Here is a 23,110-nt window from a genome sequence, read left to right on the forward strand (position 1 = left end):
ACATCTTGGAAATTACAAAATTATGCATCCCAAAATGCATCACCAACTAGCTCAAAATTATACACTGTTGAAGTGCTCCGATGTTTAAGAACAAAATTGACATGATATTTACGAACCAGTGTCTACACATGTAGGAACAGATAAAAACTGTGGCTATATATCTAATGCTCACATTCAAGCACACTTTTCCCGAGACCAAGACTTGTAACGTGTTCATGCTACGTACTGAACATAGTATCGAACAAAAACTTTTTAGGAAATAAAGCGGCAAGGCAGACAAAATAGATGCTCACATGAGCATCTGCATTGCCTTTTCTTTTTTATTTTTCGACAAAGTTTTCACTTTGTGAACTGGCTGAACTGCACACCTTTCCAAGCTAGCCTATTTTATATCCTATCACTCATTTCCTTTTTGGAACAAACAAACATAAGCGTGAACAGGCCAGGGGGCGTGAAACACAAACAAACGCACGCATAGGCCTTGGATATCTAGCTTAATAAGTTGCACTGTGGCTTCAAAGCATTTCATGGCTGGCCGCACATGTTATACTCCAGGTGCACGGTCAGTACTGATGGACATGTACCTGGCTAAACAGCAGCATGTTTAAAAGGTTTTAGGATCTTCAGAAACGTTTCGTGCGAACGGTTGTCTCATCCTGTCCTGTCGAGCACTCCGAGTTACCGCCTGCTGCGTAAGATTAGCAAACGCCAATCCATCACATCTGCGGCAGTTCTTTCCCGCTACCATACATTAGTGAAAGTTCGAGTCACGGAGTGCGTCGGTACATACGAGTTACAGCGTGAATGCATGATGCCACGAAAGACCTTCATGTCGCATACCTTTCCCCACCGCTATATTTCCTACCACTCACCTATGTGAATGTTTATAAGCCGTAGTCTCGAACTTATGAAGTACATCAAAGGAAAAAAAAAACGTTAGCATTAAAAAATAATTCAATTGCACAGTAACATATATAATAAAAAAGTGTGCATGCAGCTTATTGTTTGAGCTTCTTAATAGCGCATTAAAACAAATAGAAGCTTTGTTTGGATCTGGTAAGATTTAATATACGCAGTTGACTCCGCAGTCCTCGTAACGTCGTAGGTGTGAGTGCATCTTTAACAATTTAATAGAATAAGTTAGGATAAGATGTTGTTGGGTATGTCAGAATTGACGCAAAGAACAATATCTGGAGCCTACTCATGCGGGTTTGATTTCAAAAGCGCCAGTGCTGACGCTTGTTTTCATTGGTTGTCTACAAAGCCTTCTTGGCTTATAACTTTCTACCTGCATGTTGCCTTTGATTTTCGTTATATACGGCTTCGGATTGTCACAGTTTGCGCTCATAATGCGCACATCTTTCGTTGAGACTTGTTGCGCCATTCACCCTATGTAACGGATTCTGTGAATTCCAGTAAGTCTCTGGATGTCGGCCGGCTGACGACGAGAGAATGAATCAGACGAATCTGCCCGTCTCGGAAATCATCAAGAGCAAGGATGTTGACGAGCCCAAAAAGCAGTCTCGAGAGGATTGGAGAAAAGCAAAGGAGCTCGAAGAGGCCAGAAAAGCGGGCACAGCACCAGCCGCTGTCGATGAGGAAGGAAAGTAAGTTTACACTTGAGATTTTGATGTGTGCACCGCTCGGACTGGCTGCCGAAATTAATTTGCTCCGCCTACTCGTGTTTTGTGCAGGGACATCAACCCGCATATTCCTCAGTACATATCTTCGGCACCGTGGTATTTTGGAGCTAAAGGGCCCACTTTGAGGCACCAGCGCCCACAGCCTGAGAAGCAGAAGCAGTTCTCTCGGATCGACGATTACTATTCTCGAGGAGAATTTGTAAGCGACAAATTTTGGAACAAAATTTCGAGCTTCCAGTGCTGGCCTGGAAGATTCCCTCATTCCACATCGTTGTTATGACTTCTTGCAGGATTCCAGAGCAACCAAGTACAGAAAAGGTGCTTGCGAAAACTGCGGTGCCTTGACCCACAAGCGGAAGGATTGCTTAGAGGTAACTTTTTCGTGCCACAAGAACTCGTAGAAAGCGTGGAAGAGCCTCATATTACGGCATATTACTGACGTATGTGCTTGGGAAGTTTGCTAACAGAGTAATTGATTGCAGTAAGGGTTCTCTGCATCACAGTTTTATGTATCCCTGGTAGTTTCAGGAAGCCTGTTTTCATCAAGGACCGCTTCTTGCTTTATATTGTTTTATCTCTTTCCGCTAAAGGAGCTTGTTCTAGTTTATTATTATCCTCTAATTTTTGCTTGTTTAGAGACCCCGGAAAGTTGGCGCTCGATTTACAAATGATGACATAGCTCCTGATGAAAAAAACTTGCCGGATTTGAATTTGGACTATGACGGAAAGCGGGACAGATGGAATGGCTTTGACCCTGCCTGCTATCATGCTGTCATAGAAGAATACAGGAAGGTAGAAGAGGTAATGTTGTTGGTACTCCATTATTTAGTGTCATATTGGCTTTGCTCAGGTATATAGTTTACTCTTGTGTTGTCCCTTGCAGGCAAAACGGCAACTGAAGGAAGACAGGCTGAAGCATGATATCTTGCACCTGGAGGGTGTCGGTACACGTGAGGTATTTTGGCCAACATGCTGAATTTTCGCTTTGTTGTTAACCCTCTTGTAGCTGAGTGGTTAATTTTGCTGAATTAATGGGAAACTTTACAAATCTGCATGCAACATTTTAAAATGGAGCAATCTTTGATGTGACTGCTTGTTTAATAGTGAAAATTTTGTATTCTGTCACCACTGGTCATCTGAAAATCAAGCGTTTGCTCAGGAATTTTTCAGTGAGTGAGAACACTGTTAAAGCTTGCCACGGTTGTATAGTGGTTATTGTGCTCAACTGTTGACCTGCTAATCACAGGATATGAATCGCAGCTGCATTTCCAATGAAGGCGAAAATGCTCGAGGCCTGTGGTCTTGGATTTAGGTGCATGTTGAAGCATCCCAGACAACCAAAATTTCTGAAGCCCCTCCTGCGGCGTCTTTCATAGTCATACTGTGTTTTGGGTCTTTAAACCCCATCAATTGTTATGTTTTTCTTAGAACAGTGTTAAAAAAAAGATATTGAATTGGAGCTGTATCGAAAAACGAAAGGCAATGGATTCTCTCTAGTGTGTACGGTATTGCAAAACTCCATAATATATGAGAATACACATCTGAAGGAGGGAGGTAGTAACCTTTAGGTTACTACCTTAATCAAGCACTTTAATAAGACAGAGTGAAAGTGCAAAACAATTATTTTGCTATAAATGCCAGAAGAGAGGGACTAGTTGAGCTCGCAGAACTTAATTATTTTGGGACCTTGAATACCTCCTACAGAACACGGGCTAATTGTAAGTGGACATATAAGAGTCTTAAGTCCCAAAGTCGAAACTAAAAATGAAATATCAGTGTGAACACCCAGGCATAGTCCAAGATGTGGAAGTAGTTGGCAAGATCCGATGCAGTGACCATATAATGATAAGGTCTCAACTTCGCCTAAACTTGAGAAAGGAACAGCAGAAAGTGATACGCAAGAAACCAATCAGTGAGCTAGTGCTGAGAGGGAAAGTACAGGAATTGAAAGACTTACTTCAAAATAAATTTGCGGCTCTAACCCAGGAAAGCAGCGTTGGGGTTGATGCAGTGAATGATGATCTGCCTAGTATCGTTATGGAGTGTGCAACTGAAGTAGGAGGCACGGAGTAAGAATTCTTGAGGAGGCAAAACTGCGCTCATTCTGGCGTCCTAATAAAGTCACGAAATCTGGCACAGCACTGATGCGTTTTCTGTTGTGAGAGAAGGATAAACATGCGTGCAGCTAATCGCGCTCTTCGGTGAAGCTCGTCAGTTCAAGAACATTCAGTGCCGATTTGTGTTACACATCCAAATGGGTGTGTGTATGTGTGTCCTCACAGGCTCCAAATTTTTGCTATGTAATTTTAAAGAGCTGGTTTTACAGAAATACCAGCGTCAGCGATGTTGACTGCATGAGCAAAATCAGCGTTGCCCGTAACCACTAAATCGGGATAGATGCGACTAAAGTATGAATTACTGGCACAGAGCACTGTATTATGCCTTTTAACCTCGCTGAAGTCGGCTCTTGTTTCTTCAAGTTCAGGACAGCGAACTCGTGAGAAGATGAGCTCATAGGATTCATGATCTCAATTTCTTCATTCTTGCAAGCAGCGCGCATGGTTTGTACCTTTAGCCACCGAAGTATCTGTTTTTGTATGCTTTCCGCATTTTGTTCTTGTTCGCCTTCTTCTATGGCTCTCACCCACACTGGTGGACTCGCATCAAGTGTAGTTTGTCTTATCTTATTTATTTTTTATTTATTATTTTTTGTGGGAATGATACAAGTAGTTGGGACAGCATGGAAAAATTGAAGGTACGGCGTCTGGTAACAACGCTGGCCATTTTGGTTTTTCCAGAACTTTGCCACCTTGCTCGCCACAGTAGCGCCGCCTTGCTGTCTGAAAAGTGCTTCACAAAAACGTTGTCACGAGGCATCACGAGTTTCCTTGGTGTGGTGCGAGCCCACGCTAACAACCTCACTCGGTCACTAGAAACTTTGAACATAATTACGTTCTCCTTGCAAGATGGGTACCCACTGTTGCATTTTGGCGCAACACATTTTCGCCGGATCCTGAAGAAGCTATTGTGGCTGGCGGTTGATCAGGATCCCACCGCTGCTATCCGTTGCGGAGTTGTTGTTACTTCGCCCTTACCGGCACCAAGCGACTCAGGAGGAAGACGCCGAGCATGAAGAGACTGATGAGGAAACTGTACAGACGTTTATTCTACATATTTACAAACGAGCATTTATTGCCACAAGACGAACATCTAGACGAAAATGTCGTCCTACGTGGCGATCTCGTCCAAGGCTCTCTCAGCAGCACACTGCCGCTGGTTATCAAGAGTTTTTCTGCCTTAGATGGGGGGAATGGGTTTAAACTTCTCTCTGCAACCACCGCACACACATCAGTTTTGATGGTGCCGCCCTCACCCGCCCTGGGCATCATCATTGACCGGGTGGTAGCAACCACACTTCCCCTCTGGCACAGATGATGAGGCCACTTTGTGCTGGGCCACACACGCTCGCACTGTCGGAAGCATCAAAGGACCCCTGCTCGCCACGCTCAATCTGTTGAGCTGAAGGTCATCCATGCTGTCGCCGCCATCCATTCCAGGAGGCTGTCTCGACCAAAACCATTTCGGTCGTCATTGTACACTTTGCGTCACGGTGTCACAACTCCATACCCCTCGCTCTCCGGTCGGGGGACAATACTCATATTTGGACGGCTGTCAGCGGACCCACTTCCTTTCGGCAACTTGTTCGCAGAACCGCAAACACCCCTCTCAGCTTGGCTCAAGCGCCGATCCTAACAAAGCACTAGTCAAAACCTGCAAAGCTCTCAGTTGTTGCGGTGTGACACGCATGTGTAGACGTTGAGGAGTCAGTGTCGTCGGTGTGACGCGCGGAAAGTCAGTTAGTGCGCTAGAGATACAGAAAATGTGCAAAATGCGAAAAGAAGCCTGGCAGCTTCTTGCAAACTTTTTCTCTGAAGGACACCTACGCATGTATGCACACAACATGTGAGTGAGAAGCACGTGCATGGAGCTGACATCGTCTGTTCAGGGCACATTATAGTCGTTCATTTCAAGCGCTACATGGCCTGTAATTCTGGCAGTATCAGTTTGTAACTGCAGCTAAAATAACGATCACATCTGCGAATTTATGTTACATACAGAACTCTGAAATATATAGTGTACGATGCACTATTACAATTTTTATGCTTCGCTTGCATAGAAGCACATGTAAAAGGTGGCAACATGCTGAAAGCGTCATTTGTTGCATAGAGTTTTTCACAAGAATACCCAGAGGGAAGTGTGGTGCCTCCGTCAATGCGAATTTTTAAAGGTCCCTGTGGGAGCGCTGGGAATAACGGTATGTGTGTTTGCGAGGCTTGTGCTGGCTGGTGTTGAGCGAGGCTTCAGCTCCAAAGTGAATACAACTGCGTAAATAAAGCTTCTCTAAAACGAAACGTTTTTAAGTGGATCTATTCACGCGTATTATATTCTGAAATAAAAGTCCACTTACGCTGACGGCACAGCCAAACAGCAAAAGAAAGAAACAGACAACATAAAGGTGGCGGAGGGAACAAGTGCATATCGTCTGCCTGCCGAGTTTAGCGACTGTTATTTACTTCTGGCTCTTCGTAAAATTGTACATCGACGCAGACGGTTCCAGTGGTAAATAGAACACATTCCTGTGCAATGAAAAAAATAAATAGCTTATTAGTGCTCTTCTAGTAAGAAATCGATCATTTTAACGCGAAGCCAGATACGTCTTAGAGGTATACAAACCCGAGTCAAGTTCGAAGCTCACATATCCCGGCATTCCCTTGCATCCAACAGCTCACTAGTGCCAGATTTTCTTCTAGGTAAGGTTGTGAGGAACTCTATGATCTGCTGAGTTTCAGCGGAAGCCCTATTCCTCAGTGACACTATCGCATCACCCTCGCTCACTGCCACGACGTGGAAGTCTCTTCTCAAATACTTCCTTCTCCATGGTCAGGGGCACAGTCATTAGACAAGACACTGGCAAGCTATCCCAGGAGACGAAAAGCACCATTAAGAGACGTCGAACCGTAAAAGCTTAAAATGTAACAGACAAAATAGAGCTGGTGAAGCTTTTGAAGCTAATCAATAGGTGTAATGTAGCCATCATAAGAAGGTGTAACACGAAGAGAATTGCACGTGCTATGAAGAAAGGAAGAAGGCTTAAAGCTGTGCAGGCAAAACTGTTCATAGGCACAATTCAGATGTATACGTTAAGGGACAGGTAGGCAAGGTCACAATTATTATGGATAGGATAGTTAAGGTAGGGGAAAAGTTCTACAGAGATTTGTACTGCAGCCGAGACAACAAAAATTATAATATAAAAATGAGTAATAACCCAGAGGAATCCTATGTCCCACCAGTGATGACAGGGGAAGTGAAGAAAGCACTAGAGGGAATGCAAAGAGGCAAAGCCGCTGGGGAGGATAAAGTAATATCAGACCTGTTAAAAGTGGGTGGAGAGATTGTGTTTGAAAAACTGGCCACCCTGTATACGAAGTGTCTCTTTCCGGGAGGGTACCAGAATCTTGGAAGAATGGCAACGTCATCTTAATCCATAGGAAAGGGGACGTCAAGAACATGAAAAATTTTAGGCCAATCAGCTTACTTTATGTTGTCTACAAGCTGTTTACAAAAATAATAGCTAATAGAATTAAGACAACAATAAAGGTCAATCAACCAAAGGAGCAAACATGATTTATACAGGTTACTCAACAATACACCATATTCATACTATCGGTCAGATGATAGAGATATGTGCAGAATACTAATATCGACTTCTATACATAGCCTTTATAGATAATGAGAAAGAATTTGATTCATTTAAGATATGAGCGGTCATGCAGGCACTGCGGAATCAAGGCACCGACAAATCTGTGGATCCACAGCCACCATAGTTTTCCACAACGAAAATGATAAAATCCCAATAAAGAAGGGTGTAAAGCAGTGATACTCGATCTCTGCAATGCTATTCGCCACATGTACAGAAAGTTTTCATGGCTCTAAAATTGGGAAGAGTTAGGGATAAGTGTTATGTAGAATATCTTAGTAACCGGTGATTCGCTGGTGACATTGCATTGATGAATAACTTGGGGGACGAATGTCAGATCATGATTACATAACTGGACATGGAAAGCAGAAGAGTAGCTCTGAAAATTAATATGCATTAAACTAAAGTAATGTGCAATAGTCTCGGCAGAGAACAGTGGGTGGTGAGGTGCTGGAAGTTGTTAAGGAATATGTCTGCTTAGGGGGACAGGCAGTTACCGCAGAGCGGAACCATGAGAGTGAAATAACTAGAAGAAGAAGGATGGAGTGGAACACATTTGCCTAGCATTCTCATGTTATGAATGGTAGTCTACCACTATTCCTTGAAAGAATGTATTTTCAGTGTGTCTGATTTAGTATTATGTATTGTTGTTGTTATTCTTTGTGAATCTGCTTCAGTTAGTCTTGTTATGTCTTTGAAATATTTTCTGCAATGCTGCGACTATTTTGGCATTTCTGCAGAGAGATGACAGTGAAGACGAAGCGGATGGCGACGAAGACAAGTATGCCGACAATGCAGACATGCCTGGCACAAAAGTGGACAGCAAGCAGCGCATCACCGTGCGGAACCTTCGCATACGTGAAGATGTTGCAAAGGTTTGTAGCTTTTTTCAATTTACTTTTCTGTGCCATTCAGACTAAGGTACATGTTTAAAAGTATACGTGCCCCCCCCCCCCCCCCCCTACTTGGGCACCCTAAGCAGCTGTGAATAAGAAGTCTGCTGATGGTCAAGTTGGTTGCTTCCTTTGCTGGGAAGAGGAAATTTGCATCGAGCCAGATAAGCCGCAGGATCATTATTACGTCTGTCAGCATTATAGTTCACAGGATTAACATTTTCAGAGATGGATTCACCCCACTCACTTTAGGGGGGTTGAATTTGACGTAAACAATGTAACAATGCTGGCTCATGGATGAAAGCAAGAAGCGGAAGGGGGAGGAGGGATAATTTTTGGAAACTTGGTTAATTCTCCATGACGCATCGGCTGGCAAAAGCAACTGTGGGCCACCTATCGAACGTATGTAAGAACATGCGTGACTAATGGACTGATCGAGGTTTGCCCATTTTTTCCCATGTTTTGTTGCTATTGTATACTGAGGACGCCACCTGCATAGGGGGCAAAAAATGTCTGTCATTTTGCTAATAATTGTTGTTTTAAGTCGAGTGCACTTTTGAAATCAGTTGCCAAGAAGGTTTAGTTTGCTTTGCTAGTTCACGGCGCTTTTGGCTTTTACCTGTGTCACACTGACATTTTCTAGTCACCTGTCAAACATGATTGGCTCTGCATCTTGGGCGAAGGACGGCTTACAGCAAGAACAGAGCTAGAAGCTCAAGTGACAAAAAGAGTATATATGCTCCCTCCCCCCCAAGTAAAGGGGAAGCGGGATGTGAACTTGGCAAGCTGATCAGTTGCAGCACAATTTATTTATGACATGTCATTTACAAGTAAACTCCGAATACAATCTTTGGCAGAAAAACTATTTTTCTTAGTGACCTCCTTTCCTAAACTGCAAGGTGTGCCCCATTGTGGAATGTTTCAAAGGTGGAGAAGATAAGGTAAAGCGGCAATTTCGAAAAAGTGAGAAGGGTTTAACATCTGCCTTTAATGAGCGCTGCAGTTCGATAATTTTTACACAGAAGCAACTGTGATGGTATTTTCTAATATTGTTAATGTGTAAAAAAAATAACAGTGTTGCAGTTACAAGTTCCTCTGAATTAAAGGTAACTAGTTACACTGGCGAGTCACTGGAAAGAGTAACTAGTAACAGATGACATGTTACTAATTGCTTGTTACTGCACAAGACTGCCCCTAACAACCTCTGAATTCGCCACTTTGCCCCTTGTGTTTTCTGCAAGTTCCTAAGCATACAGAGGTGATACATCTGCAAAAGCAAATGGCAGTAAAATACTAGCATAATAAGCATACTTTTCAGTGACTCGCTTATAGTGCAGTGGCCTACATTTGTGCATTTTTATTCTTTTTTTTTCTACTGTAGGAAAGTAATATCTGTGCTGTTAAAACAGACCATTTCTGTCTTTTCTCAATTTCGTTTGCAAATTGCAGTATAGAGCAAGTGTTTAAGCTACATATTATGATACGCACTGTTTTCAGTTAAACCTGGTGGATCTTCACTCAAACGGGATTGAATTGTGATGCTGTGAAGTGTAGGTGAAAGTAAAATGTTGACCATAGCTCCTAACTTATCAACAGTAGCAGTGCGTGCCTCCACAGCTATATGTGCATAACTTTCCTCAGGAAGCAAGCTCTCCTTCATCTTAAGGGGAGGTGGGATTTGAAAAAAAGTTGCGTCATTGTGTAGCCTAGGTGAATGAATTTACGCTGTGTATGTGGGCTTTTATTTTGATTTCAAATATGTAATTAGTTTTATAGTAAATTGCACCATTTTCATTTTATACCATGACGAAGTGCATAGTTTGTGTCGGACAAACTTTTTATGCCACTAACCTTTTATTTTTTTAGCTATTATTGGCTCATATTGCCCTACATTAACTGTTCAATGTACTATCAAGAAAGTGCATATAAAACATTTTAATGGACGAGAAAAATGGTAATGTGGCAATTCTTAGAATCCTCAGCCCATACTAATTGTTTACTTGAGGTTCTTAATATACTGGTGATGTCAAGTTTTCAAGGAGGCAGTTGCACCTTTCACATCTTAAGAAATATGTGGGCGAAATGTCTTCCCCGATTGGGCTATCAAAAGTACAAAAAATATGACGTCCAAACTCAAGGTGTTGCCCAGAAATGGATCTTAAGAAAAACACATTCTGAAAATATAAGTAAAAGTTCATGTATGTGGAAAAGATGTCTTTTTTTAAGATAATTTCTTCCATCATAAGAGATCGTGGTTATTTTGAGCATGCGGCCTTAGTGGACTCCTCATGCAAAATGCAGTGGCAAGCAGCCAGGTGACAATTTCCATGGGTCTGTAGACAATGAGCTCTTTGCAGTTTTAGTAGCCATATTGTGCTCTTAAAAAACTATTTTAGCCTATTTAAAGTTTAATTACCATCTCCAGTTTTTTTGTCGTGAAAGCAGAAAAACTAAACTTGTGAAAGCAAATAAAAATGAATAATATGTAGTACTGGAAAAAACTCTCATCTCCCCTTAAATGGGCCCTAAAATACTTTTTAAAGTAACCATGGAATGAATTCCCTGAAAGACCTTATTGCCTCAGAAATTCAATGCTACAAGAATTTTGAGAATCCATCTTGCGCGAGTGGAGGTACAAAGATTTATGGCATGCAATTGCATTCTCTCTTCTCTCGTCCCGATGAAAGTACTGGAAGTTAAGCAGGGAGAGAAGGCAGGGGAAAAAAAAAATCTCACGTGCGCCTCGTGACCTTGAGAACTTTTTTTTTTCTTCAAATGCGCGGTTTTTTAAGTGTGATAGCGTGCGCACGCGTGGACAAGTCGCATCCTCTGGCGGCGATCTCTGTAACAATCCAGCGCACCATGTTCAAATCAGCCCATGGCTGATAGATGGGCTTTCTACAAGTGATTCTTGAGCGTTTTCCGTTATTTGTCGAGAGAAGAGAAAGTAATTTTAGCTGACTTTAGTAATTTATTGTGAATTCCAGGCTGCTTGCTGTGCTATAATATTTGGCTCGTGTTTTTTCAGGAGCCTTTACTACTGATCGGCAGTATTCTCTGACCATGCTCAAAAAGTGCACCATGACCTTTAATGAAAATTATTGACCTAGGAAGGTCCCCTTATTGTGCATTGTTTTCAGATGCACAATATGCAAATGGTGTAAGGCATCAATGGAGACCTTCATAAATATAAATTATGTCACTGTTGTAATTAATGTGTGTTGTGTTCTAGCTAAATCTGTCACTCCCTTTTTAGTACCTGAGAAATCTGGACCCAAACTCTGCCTATTATGACCCTAAAACACGTTCCATGAGGGACAATCCATACAAGAATTCAAACAAGACCCCAGAAGAGTAAGTGGACAAGGATGGACTCTCATGTATTCATGCATGTGCATGTATGCCGCTTTAAAAAAAGATATATTTTCACTGTATATACTTGTATGTTAGTGTAGTGTTAGTGTTATGTAGTGTTTTATGTTAGTGTTTATTGTATGTAATAGCTGTGTGAACTCATTTTGAATTAGAAAATAGCAGAAAAGGGAATTTATTTTAATGAGAGCAGGATGTAAGTAAGAAGGGTTGGCTGTTGAAATTTATTTTGGTATTCAGTACCAAACACATCGCAGTGCCTTGCAATGAATTGCCACTAAGAAAAGTGTATTTTCTTTCAGTTTAATCATAAAAAAGTACACCATGGCTTCCATGATATTTAAGAATTCTAGGTGACTGTGGGGTGAATGTTAATATTCTTCATATTATGGTTCACCCCACAGTTGGGCGTAATTTTGTAAAGATTGCTTTTGAAATAATTTGCGAGATTACGTTCAAGTATCCCGTATTGTGATCTATGGTGGCTACGTGAGCCATTGTTGGAAACTTTTGTTTTTAGTGTCTAGCGATGTTACTGAGTGCTAAAATTTGGTATTAATTTTTAAAAATTCTTATGTCAAAGTAATATATGGCAGTTGTACTTCATTTAAGTCTGTTGTTTCGTGTGGGCATACGTGAATATCTGCTAATGTAAAACATTTTTTTTCCAGGCTGCATTTTGCTGGTGATAATTTTGTTAGGTACTCTGGGGACACTCAGAAGATTGCGGAAGCTCAGTGTAAGCATCAATCAATGTTTAATTCACTGGGAAAGTCTGAATGCCTTTAGGTCTTAAAGCTGCTCTAGTCACTTTGACCAATGATTCTCTGATCACCTTTACCGTGTAAGAATATTACAATATACTTTAAAGCCATTGTGAGGCTACTGTATGAAGTTGTTGAAGTGGCTTTAGCAACTTCAATGCATTGTTTGTGCACTCAATTCTAATGTTTCTTCAACGTAAAAGTTCTGAGCACTTTTGGCATAACTGTATATCATGTAATTGAAGCAGGGCTATAGCAAAACACTACCTTGGTATAATTGGTTTAAATTAATATTTTATAGACAGTCTACTATTGAGGCTGTCTTGGTAAGGTTTTAGTGCTGGTAATCATGCAATTTTCTTATGACAACTCATCTGAAAAGTGTAATACTTGTAATGGTTAGCAGACATAGCATAAATCCTTACTTGACTCCTATAAAATTTTTCTGTCCACCATAGTGTAGGGATATGTGGGCACTGATCCAATTAGTCAGCCAACATCTGGTGAAATGTTATTAGAAAACAAATGCTAAGTGCTCAGATTTGACAGTCAGAACATGCATAAGGCTGCTGTATGGCACAAGTTCAAATGCAATATTTTCTGTGTATTGAACCCACTCGCATAATGAACCCATTCCCCACCCTGGTTCTTGAAAAAAGAAAATTTAAATGGTTTGGTTCATTTTATTTCGGTATGATAGCCAGTGCTGTTGACGTTCGAAACAACATCAAATCAAGCCATTATATCACAAAATAACAACGTAAGAAAAGTCAAAGCATAGTTTCGCAAACATGCTGCGAGCAGCACGAGCGCGGACGATCAAACTTGGCTGCCGTTGCTGGTGCCACAGAAGTGTAGCCGTGCGGTTATGAATGTGCCAATGCCTTCGCTGTCACCGCAAACCACCCTTTTGCCGCACTACAATGCTTGCATCGGCGTTCTGCGTCAATCAACGTTGTTGTGGCCGAGGGAGCTAAATTCGCTTATTTGAAAAGCTTCAATAATATTGAGGATGCCTGGAACTTGACAACGTGCAAAAAGCAAGACAAGTTTATGGACTACAGTTAAATCTGAATATAACGAAATTGACAAAACCCCGGAAAAATTTGTTATAAAGAGGATTTCGTTATACGCAGGTTCAGTACAAATATTCAAAAAATAAATGCACAAATTAAACAAAAAGGGAACTGAAAGCAGAGCTAACCCAAAACACCTATATTGCGGTAAAAAAAATTGTGCTATTATTTCGATAGCAATTACATGGACACTCTTGGTGGGTTTCTGCAGTCGCTGCCATGTTCCCTAAGTTAGCGTGGTAGCGTGGTATCAATTTGAACTTAGGGAAGAAGAACGGCTATTTGGGCTAGTTGGTTAGAATTAATGGTGATAAGGGCTGCAGCGCGAGCACGAAGGTGCTAGAAGAAACGTGAAACGAAAGACGAGGCAAGGAAAGCAAAGAGGACAACACGCCTCGTCTCGCCTTTCGTTTCACGGTTCTTCTAGCACCTTCGTGCTCACGCTGCAGCCCTTATCACCATGAATTCTAACCAACTAGCCCAAATAGCCGTTCTTCTTCCCTAAGTTCAAATTGATACCACGCTACCACGCATCGTAAAAAAAGCGGGTAAAAGTGTGCGAGTGCTGCTGAAGCAGAGATGAAATTAGCCGGGTCATCTCTATCACCTGTAGGGCGCATAGGATGGCATCCCATATATAAGGGGATGCCCTCATTGAATGTTCTGCCATCGAATGCTCAAACAGAAAGGAAACCACCTATATTGAATGAGCATCAAAAAACGCGGGAGGGGGGGGGGGGGGGCTTGCTCTAGTAGCAACGGTGTCTTTAGGTTTTACGGGTGTGCATGCTATCTCGGCAAGCGTCAGTGTGCTTTCAATGCGAAGAGGTGTGAAAAAAGCTCTTCTCCCTGGAGCGGCTGTATTTGCCTACACCACGTTTTGTATGAGTTCCGCAATATTTGGATCCAAAAGAGTTGGCTGCCAGCCTTACTTTGTATAACATTACAATTTGTTGCTCTCACATTCATTGCAGTGTATTCAACGTGCCGTCGTGTTGCTGCCCGAGCTAATCGGCTTATCGCAAAGGCTACGGTTCCTCGAACTCGCGGCGCAAACGCTTGACGAGTCGATTTTCAAAGATCCGTCGTTGTAACCGTGGTCTCAGAGAGTTTCGATCAGCACCTAATCTGATATGCTGACATCCCCAAGGTAGTAGCGACACGGTTGTCCGCATTAAAAAAAAAAGAAGCTGAATGGCGTTGGGGGCCACATCATGCGCACACAGTGAAACCATGAATGCGCGCAGGGTCAAAAACGAAGTGCAAACAACACGGATACAACAAAAATCTATTCGGTAAAGAGCCCTCCATATCCAGTGCGGCCCCACATATGTGACGCTAACTCAAAGCGGGAGGCGTTCTGCTGTGACTAGCATTGCAAAAGTATTCATTTTTTTGGAGGGAGAGGGCACATCCGCGCATGCGCCCGCGGCTCCAAGAACGGCGGCTTGTGGCGCGCATGCCCGCCTGCCCATCTCGCGCACATCCGTTCGCTCTTGCCTAGAAATCGCCGGAAACACGAGCGCGCCACCTCCGCTTCGCGTTTCTTCAGTGGCGAGGCAACTGCTGAAGATGCATGCTCTTGCCAAAATGACAAAATATGAGCCAAAATTTCTAGATTGTCTGTGGCGAAAATTCATTATATCAAGGTTGTCTCCCGCTGTTACTTTGTTACATAGAGGTTGCAAATACGTGTGATCCTATGGAGTAATGATGGGGAACAGAAAAACTTCGTTATAGCAAGGAATTCGTTATACAGAGGTTTGTTATAGGCAGGTTTAACTGTATTTTTATGTGAAATAAAGTACAGTATCGAGCAGTTCGCTCCTTGTTTTTATTATACTGTGAGGGAATCATTATGTTAGCTCTTGTAACAATTTCTGAGGCCTCAAATGCTTCAATTTAGGCTTTAAATATGCATATTATATATTTCGAATTCTTGATATATCAAACTATTTTGCAATCCCCTTCGAGGTCGATATATTCGGGATCTACTGTATATATTTTTTAACTAAAACTGGCTAAATATTCAGGGTCTGCAAGTTACACGAGGGTGAAATTTATGCGAGTAAATATTGTAATAAATTAATTACGATAGTGAGATAATATAATTGATCATAAGTATTCAATTACTTGTGTTGGATAACTCTGGTTGATACTACAAGAAGGGCTAATTATTTTATTGAAAGTTCCTGCATATGGTAAAGACAAAGCATCACATTTCGGAAAAATCAACTTCAGATTCAGAGGATGTATTTGAATTTCATACTCATATTGTTGTGTTCACAATGTCAAAATGATTTAGTGAGCTTCATAATATTTTATGTGCTTGTGTATTTTTTTGTCCTAGAAAAGCTTGCAAGTTGAGTTCTTGCACAATCATGCATGCGATTTGATGTTCTTTTATTACTACAAGATACGAGCATCTTTTTTTTTTGTGTGTGGGAAGGGGTGAGGCATAATCCTCCATTATCTTCAAGGTTGTATTGTATCCTCTCTTGCCCTTCTATGGAGCTGTCCTGATTGTGTTTTAGTGCTATTGCAGGAATTTGACGATGGTGTTACTATCTTTGACTTTTTTGTTCTTGACAAAACGTCAAAGTTTAAGCCTCTGCTGTTTGCTTAGAAGAGAAGCAGTATGCCAATTGATTTTAACTTGCTTGTTTCTGCAATCTTACTTTAAAAGTGTAATTCAGGAACATGAAAATGCTGAGCCCTGGTAAATGACCGATGAGAGATGAGAAAACGTTGGTGAGTGATGAGAAATCGAGTCATCGGAAATCGTTGAACTGAGAGGGTCACTGTAGCCAATTTTTTCATCAAGTGGACTTGTCATTGTCAAAGCAGGAAGACATCAATGTAGTTGCTGTCTTGACAATGGTAAGTTGACTTGTCAAAACGTTGGCTCCAGTGACATTCTCTGTACAGCGATTTCTCGTTGCTTGAAGCCTCCATCTTCACCTGAACTTCTCTTGTTAACATTGCTTTGTAACACATCTTTTGTGTTCCTCAGTGTTTGCCTGGCAGGCCTATGAGAAAGGCGTCGATGTTCACCTGCAAGCAGAACCCACCAAGGCTGAACTGTTGAACAAAGAGTTCCTTTCAAAGGAAGAAGAGTTCCGTCACTCCATGAAAGACAGCATCCTAGAAAAGTATGGTGGAGCAGAGCACTTACAGATGCCACCAAGGGAGCTGATATTTGCCCAGACGGTAAGAGTATTTGTGCATTGCATTTGCAGTAGGTATTAGCGAAGAATGTCATTGCGTGTAGTTCTGGTGACCTTAGGTGTCATGTTAGCTCAAAAGTGATTGCAATGCATTGCTGCCTTTAAGGCAAATATGCTTGAATGGTTCTGTCATCTGTGTTTTTTATACAAGAATGAAGATGCCTGTTAGAAACCTTGCTACAATTTTTGTAACATCATTAAGTGCCTCATTAGACACTGGCTTTGAAGGATGAAATGGCTAGTACAAAAACTCGCATAACCGAACACACACTGAGCAAAAAAGCCAGGGTTTGGGCTGGAATCGAACTCAGGCACTTATCGTGGCAGTCAAGCATTTACCTCAGTGCTACGCACATGTATAGCTTTTTCGATAAAAGACTCCTTGCACGTGTCATTTTGGATGAGGAGTCACTTTATTGGATGTAGTATTACATGGCAGAAGCATAGGATCGCGCTAGACATCATGCCATGTAAATTGGATTATCAATGGGTAGTTACAATCTGCCCGACCTTTACAAAGGGATCAGTCATAATTAATCATCAGTGTCAGCCACAGCATCAGCATTGTGTGCAGCTACGTGGGTGCACATGTTGCTTTACAGATGTGTTATGGGTATGTCACTGCTTTTCAAAGTGATGATGAATGACGGTGTGCCAGATGGCTTTGGCCTTTGAGTCGGCTCAGGTAAATTCATGAGAGGCTCTGTGGGTTTAAAAAAAAATCTACTGCACTTCAATTTCTGTGTTGAGCTGTTGTGCATCATAGATATTAGGTGCATGCTAGTGCTTAGATTCATGTGATTATTTATTATTGGCTAAAAAAATTTAGTAACGGCTTAGCTAAGATATGCCATGATATACGTAGCATGAGCTAAGATGCTTTGGTGTCTCCGCTGCACGTGTAGCCTCCTCCTGTTCGTTCTTCCACCTACCCTCAACAGCTTATTTCCAGGCAACTACGTTGGGATCTGATGAGTTGATCTTCTCCGTTCTTCTGCGCTGCTCAGTAGCGATTCCGCTTTCCTTATCCATGACTATACCATACTGGAAAACGCCCAACTATGTGTACACCCCCATTGATACCTGTGTGCATGCGTGCTAAATGAGAGGCGCTATCAAGAAGCTTTGGTGCAGCATGAGACGGTCACTCTGCAACAAAGGCACACTGATGCGCACGTTCCAGGGCCAGTGCGCCTGCCGCAGCTGTGACGTCACTCGTCTGAAGTGCGCAGATTGGTGAGCAGCACGGCGGCGGCTACGGCGCGCCAGCTGTGTGCTGTGTGATTTCGCTGCTCCTCATGCAAGCACAACATGACTCTTTGATCAACCTCAGCCTGTGTAGCTCACACGACTAAATAACACAAGGCCCTGCTGATTACATCCTGATTGCTGAGCGTGATGATGTAGCCAGGACATCATTTTGAACCTATGTCAAGTAGAATAAAACTCGCTGGCTGGCATTTGTAGGCATTGCTGACTGGTTATGAGAGTAGACTATTAGAACTAATGGTCTATAATGAGTGAAAGTTAGAGACCTGTAAAACTAAGTACAGTAGACTCTTAGTAAATGGAATCTGAAGGGACCAGGAAAATACATTTAATTTAACAGGAGTTCCGTTTACTGAGTGATGAACACGGGTGCAGAATACAAGCCTGAAACCAAACGTAGCAAAGGCAATTGTTCTGTTTAAGCAGTACTAGTTTCGTTTTATAGATTTCCATTTAGTGTAAGTCTACTCTCTTTTGAAGGTCTCAAGCACCCTGTTTGAAAGGCGTTTGACAGTAGTACTCTTCAATGCTCGTCTGTCATAAGTTCGGCATAGACCTCAATATGTTAAATTTTGTGTATGTGGCTGTAGTTAACAGTTGTGTAATGCTGCAGGAGGATTATGTGGAATATTCAAGACATGGTGAGGTGATCCGTGGAGCTGAGAGGCCTGTCATCCGGTCCAAGTATGAGGAACATGTTCTTATCAATAACCATACGGTAGGTCGTTTTTCTTTTAATTGTTGCCAATTTCCAACACGTTGTTGGCTGGTGGTAGGTAGCATAACTAATGTGTTGTGGCGACAAGTAACACTACCTTAGTCATACTGCTTTGGTTTTAAAAGGAGGCAGGAATGGCTGGGGATAGATTAAAAAAAGAAACAAGATGTATGAAAAAGCTATAAAAGGAAAGCTTTTCTATCAGCCACTGGTGTACCTCTGACAAATCCCAACTGAGGGGTTGCGTGTCATTGGGTGTGCTGCTGCTGGTTGGGGCAGCGGCTCTTTCAATTGTGATTGACCCTGTGAAACTGGCGTGTATGTCTCTTATCCGGTTACACTGCAAAACTAACATTGAAAATCATAATTTAGCACAGAAAAGTTTGTTATATCTGAAAATTTGTTATAAAGGTTTATTCCGCTTGCAGGTCGCGGGATCAAATTCCGGCCGTGGTGGCCGCATTTTCGATAAAGGTGGCAATGCTGTAGGCCCATCTGCTCAGATTTGGGTGCACGTTGAGAACCCCAGGTGGTCGAAATTTCCGGAGCCCTCCACTATGGCGTCTCTCATAATTATATCAGGGTTTTAGGACGTTTAACTCTAGATATTATTATTAAGATTTATTTCTATATATTTTTATATCTATTGCAAGACTACTTTTAATTTACTTCATTATAGCAGATATTTTGTTATATCCAGTTTCGTATCGAGGTTTGAGTGTATAACACACTTTAAGTTCAGCTCTAAATTTTCTGTATATTTTGCACAGGTTATGCAGAAAAATACAATTGTTGCAAATAAAGGAGGAAGGAGGGGGCGGGCACAAGCAACAGCCACGAGTGCTGGCTCGTGCAGTTGTTCTGTTCCCTTTGATGTAGCCAGACGTCCGGGTCCAGGTCTCCTCTTTGTTTTTACACTTCGTCCTGGTTTCGAAACTGGACTTTCTCAAAATGTGCGCAACCTTGCCGGCCGCGGAAAGAAGGGGGTGAGCACGAGCGACAGCCACATGTGCTGGCTCGCTCAGTTGTTTGTTACCTTCAGTGTACCCAGCCGTCCGGCTCCAGATCTCCCTTTATTTTTTTTTTACAATGTTCACTTAGTGTGCGGCCAAGTATGTCTGAGTTAATGACAGTTCAATGCATGTGTTTACTGGGTAAAGTGGGCACTCCACTTGGTGGACTGATAGAGAATCGCGCCCCATCAATGGGATAGTTTGCAAAAAAAAAAAAAAAGTTAATATATCTGATTTCACCTTCTGTGGCTGACCTTTAATTTGTGCTGTGTCTAAACATTGCATTGCATCTGAACATTTTATTGCCAGCACATATTGGCTCTACTGTGTTTTTTATAGTGTAAAGTAGTTCAAATAGTATTTTGCTTCTTTTTTGGGGTTTTGGAATGGGTTGACTAATTGTGTTCAGTGGTACCCTCTGCTTTAAATTTATGTACAGATGCAGTTAATATGTAAACAATGAAAAATGAAGAGTACTGGAGTATGCTTTTAAGCCTTTGCTGTCTGAAACTTTTACTCACTTTCTGGCTGTTTTGTTTCGAAATTATTTTGCTAGTTTTGAGCTCCACGAAAGTAAACAGTGGTGCTATGTTGTAAATTCTTTGTTCCCCACTCTTTCAGCTATATTTGAGCAGCTTGTGAATCAAGGCACTCTCTGGGGGGCTGTGTGTTCAGCATGTGGGGTCTCGGCGAGGCGAACGCGCGCATCGCCACGCCACGCTCTCGGAGTGAACGGACACAGTGGACACGGTCGGTACAAAGCCCACAACATACATACATTTATTAACTAATTTAGACGACGATATCGTCTGCCGAATGATACACCAATTTTAATTAACATGCTACCATACAAACAACATAACGCAGGGACACACTAAACACACAATAACATGATAAACACACACTAACACACCCAACACACTAGCACATACCCAAGGCGGCGTCGCCAACGCCTGACTTTACACGCGGGACCCCGGCGCGAAGCCCGCGGTGCCGAGCACCGGGGACCCGCGCTACAGACAACCGTTCGCGGCAGCCGCCACGCGCAGAAGAGGCTCGCTCCACTCTCGCCTACCACCAAGGCCTACCTTCCACCAGGGGCCACCACCGGCGCTACCACTCTACCAACAATGGTACTCAAAGCGAACACAACGCCATCTATCGCCCGGCGGTGGTCACCACCGAAATGAAGCCTTGGGGCGAGACACGTGCGCCACGCGGCGCAGACAACTTTGCAGGGGGGGGGGTGTCAGCACCCCCACAAGCATTATTGCTGCATGTTTTGCAAAAGAACGTGGCCCTCTGTTATAAGCAGAGTTATTCAATCATACCAGTTACGAAACTGCGTTCCAAAACCTCAGACACGTAGTTGGCCCGATTTTGCGAACGTTAGCTGATTGTCGCTCCACGGGGGAGAAACAACGCTAAGCAAAATAATGTGAATAATTGCTGGCATGCTGATTTACACGCGGCGTGACAATCTGCAAACTCCCGACACCTGGGTCAATGTCGTCTCCGGATTTCAATACATGGAGCCTATGGGGAGTTTCACAACTCGTATGATTGAATAACTCTGGTTACAAGAGCCACTGCCTCTAGCATTATCTCCTTCACTGGCTTCTGTGGAATCATTATCTTCATCATTTACAGTAAGCACACACACTCAAATCTCGTTATAATGTAACAGGATATAACAAAATAATGGATATAACAAAGTAATTGAAATTTTCCCTGAAAGCTCTATTAAGAACCATGCATTTTAAACCTCATTGTAACAAAGTAAGGTTAACCAGTAAACGGATATAATGAACTAAATTAGTCTCAAATAGTCTATAAAAAAAACTACCGTTGTGTGTTAAGTATACCATTTTCTGCGGTGTTTGATGCTCGTTTGGTGCAGCTCTTTCCTAACTCCTGTGCAGACCTTACAGCCATGCCACGCGTGGCCCAGAGAGCCCTCCTCCTCACACAGCCAGCGCTCAGTGAGTCACATGACCGAGAAGCGGCGCCGCAGTGCAAAGCAATTTCCCTCTCACTTGAAAACACGATGGGGAAGCTTCAAAAGACTTATATTTACAGTCGGTCCCGGATATATCGAACTCCAAGGGTATCGTAAAATAGTTCGATATATCGATAATTCGAAATATAAAATATGCCTTCCTGAAGCTTACCTGAATACTCCGCACATCACTGAGAGCTTTCGGAGATCGTGGCAAGTGGTTTGTAACCGACTTGTTCTCCAAAGCACGGAAAATACGAAACACAGCGCAACGACCACGGCCCTTTATTTGGCATGAAAAAAATCCGTGAGCTTGGACTGCTTCTTCTTTTGCGCCATGAAGTTCATTAAACTGTCTTCAAGTTTGCTGACGCTGTCCAAATGCGAAAGTCTGGTGCCTTCTATTGCGCCGCAACAGCGGCGAATCACGCTGAACGCCGACACAAGCTCAGCTGCAGTAGGCGGGTAGATATCTTCATCGGAGTCGCTTGTTGCCGCTTCTTCGGCAGCGGCAATTGCGGTGTCCGCCAGGATCTCCACATCGTTGAGATGCGCCACAGCCTGCGCGTCACTGTCAGCACTTAAAAAATCGCACGCTGTTGCGCCATCTTCGATGGCACCAGGGAATGCCGCCAGCGCCTGAAATTCACCGTCGAAGCACTCAACGCCGTCGTCTTCGGTGTCCGAACACGCCTCGTCAGGAGTCACCACACAGCCCGCTTTGCAGAAGCAGTTTATGACTGTGGTTTGTTTCACGTCGTTCCAAGCGCCTGTCAGCATCTGTGTAGCTTCAAGAAGGTTAACTTTGAGTTCGATTCCCAAACTAAGGTTCGTCAGGAGCCTCTGCACCAGTCGTCGCCTGTACCCAAGCTTGAAGGCTTTGATAATGCCTTGGTTGTGAGGCTGCAGCTTCGCCATAGTGTAGGCCGGGAAAAATTTCACGGTGATGTTTTTCAGCGGGATGGTGACGTGGTGGGCCGAACAATTGTCGAGAAGGAGACAGACTTGGTGGCCGGACTTCTCCGGCTCGGTATCCCATGCCCGGAGCCACTCCGTGAACAGATCGCGTGTCATCCACGCTTTTTTGTTGGATGCAAAGCGCACCGAGAGACCTCTTGCGTTCTTGAAGCAGCGTGGCGATCTGCTCTTGCCGATAACGAACGGCTGAAGTTTGCACAAGCCGTCCATATGTAGCGAGCAAAATGAAGATGCGCACCTTGCTCATTTTTCCGCCATGGCATTTGCTACTCTTGAAGTCCAACGTCTTGCTTGGCAGCATCTGCCAAAACAGGGCAGTTTCGTCGGCATTAAATATTTGCGACGGTGAAAAGCTGTTGCAAATGTCTGGCCATTCGTCGGACAGCCACTTCTCAGTGCT

The 23,110-nt window shown here is 42.9% G+C and overlaps 1 protein-coding gene across 1 annotated transcript in view; it reads left to right on the forward strand.

Moving 5' to 3' along the window:
* The first annotated feature begins 982 nt into the window (after window positions 1-982).
* Window positions 983-23,110, forward strand: part of LOC119175909 (Pre-mRNA-splicing factor Slu7) — a 47,022-nt gene continuing 24,894 nt past the window's right edge. The window contains exons 1-11 of the mRNA XM_075877048.1: window positions 983-1,107; window positions 1,417-1,607; window positions 1,695-1,842; window positions 1,934-2,014; window positions 2,280-2,444; window positions 2,527-2,598; window positions 8,142-8,276; window positions 11,551-11,648; window positions 12,338-12,405; window positions 16,520-16,716; window positions 18,616-18,720. Coding sequence (XP_075733163.1) covers window positions 1,453-1,607; window positions 1,695-1,842; window positions 1,934-2,014; window positions 2,280-2,444; window positions 2,527-2,598; window positions 8,142-8,276; window positions 11,551-11,648; window positions 12,338-12,405; window positions 16,520-16,716; window positions 18,616-18,720 — 1,224 coding nt within the window. The 5' untranslated portion in view covers window positions 983-1,107; window positions 1,417-1,452. The remainder of the gene's footprint in view (window positions 1,108-1,416; window positions 1,608-1,694; window positions 1,843-1,933; window positions 2,015-2,279; window positions 2,445-2,526; window positions 2,599-8,141; window positions 8,277-11,550; window positions 11,649-12,337; window positions 12,406-16,519; window positions 16,717-18,615; window positions 18,721-23,110) is intronic.

This window comes from Rhipicephalus microplus, chromosome X (genome assembly GCF_043290135.1).
Source record: "Rhipicephalus microplus isolate Deutch F79 chromosome X, USDA_Rmic, whole genome shotgun sequence".
Lineage (NCBI taxonomy): Eukaryota > Metazoa > Arthropoda > Arachnida > Ixodida > Ixodidae > Rhipicephalus > Rhipicephalus microplus.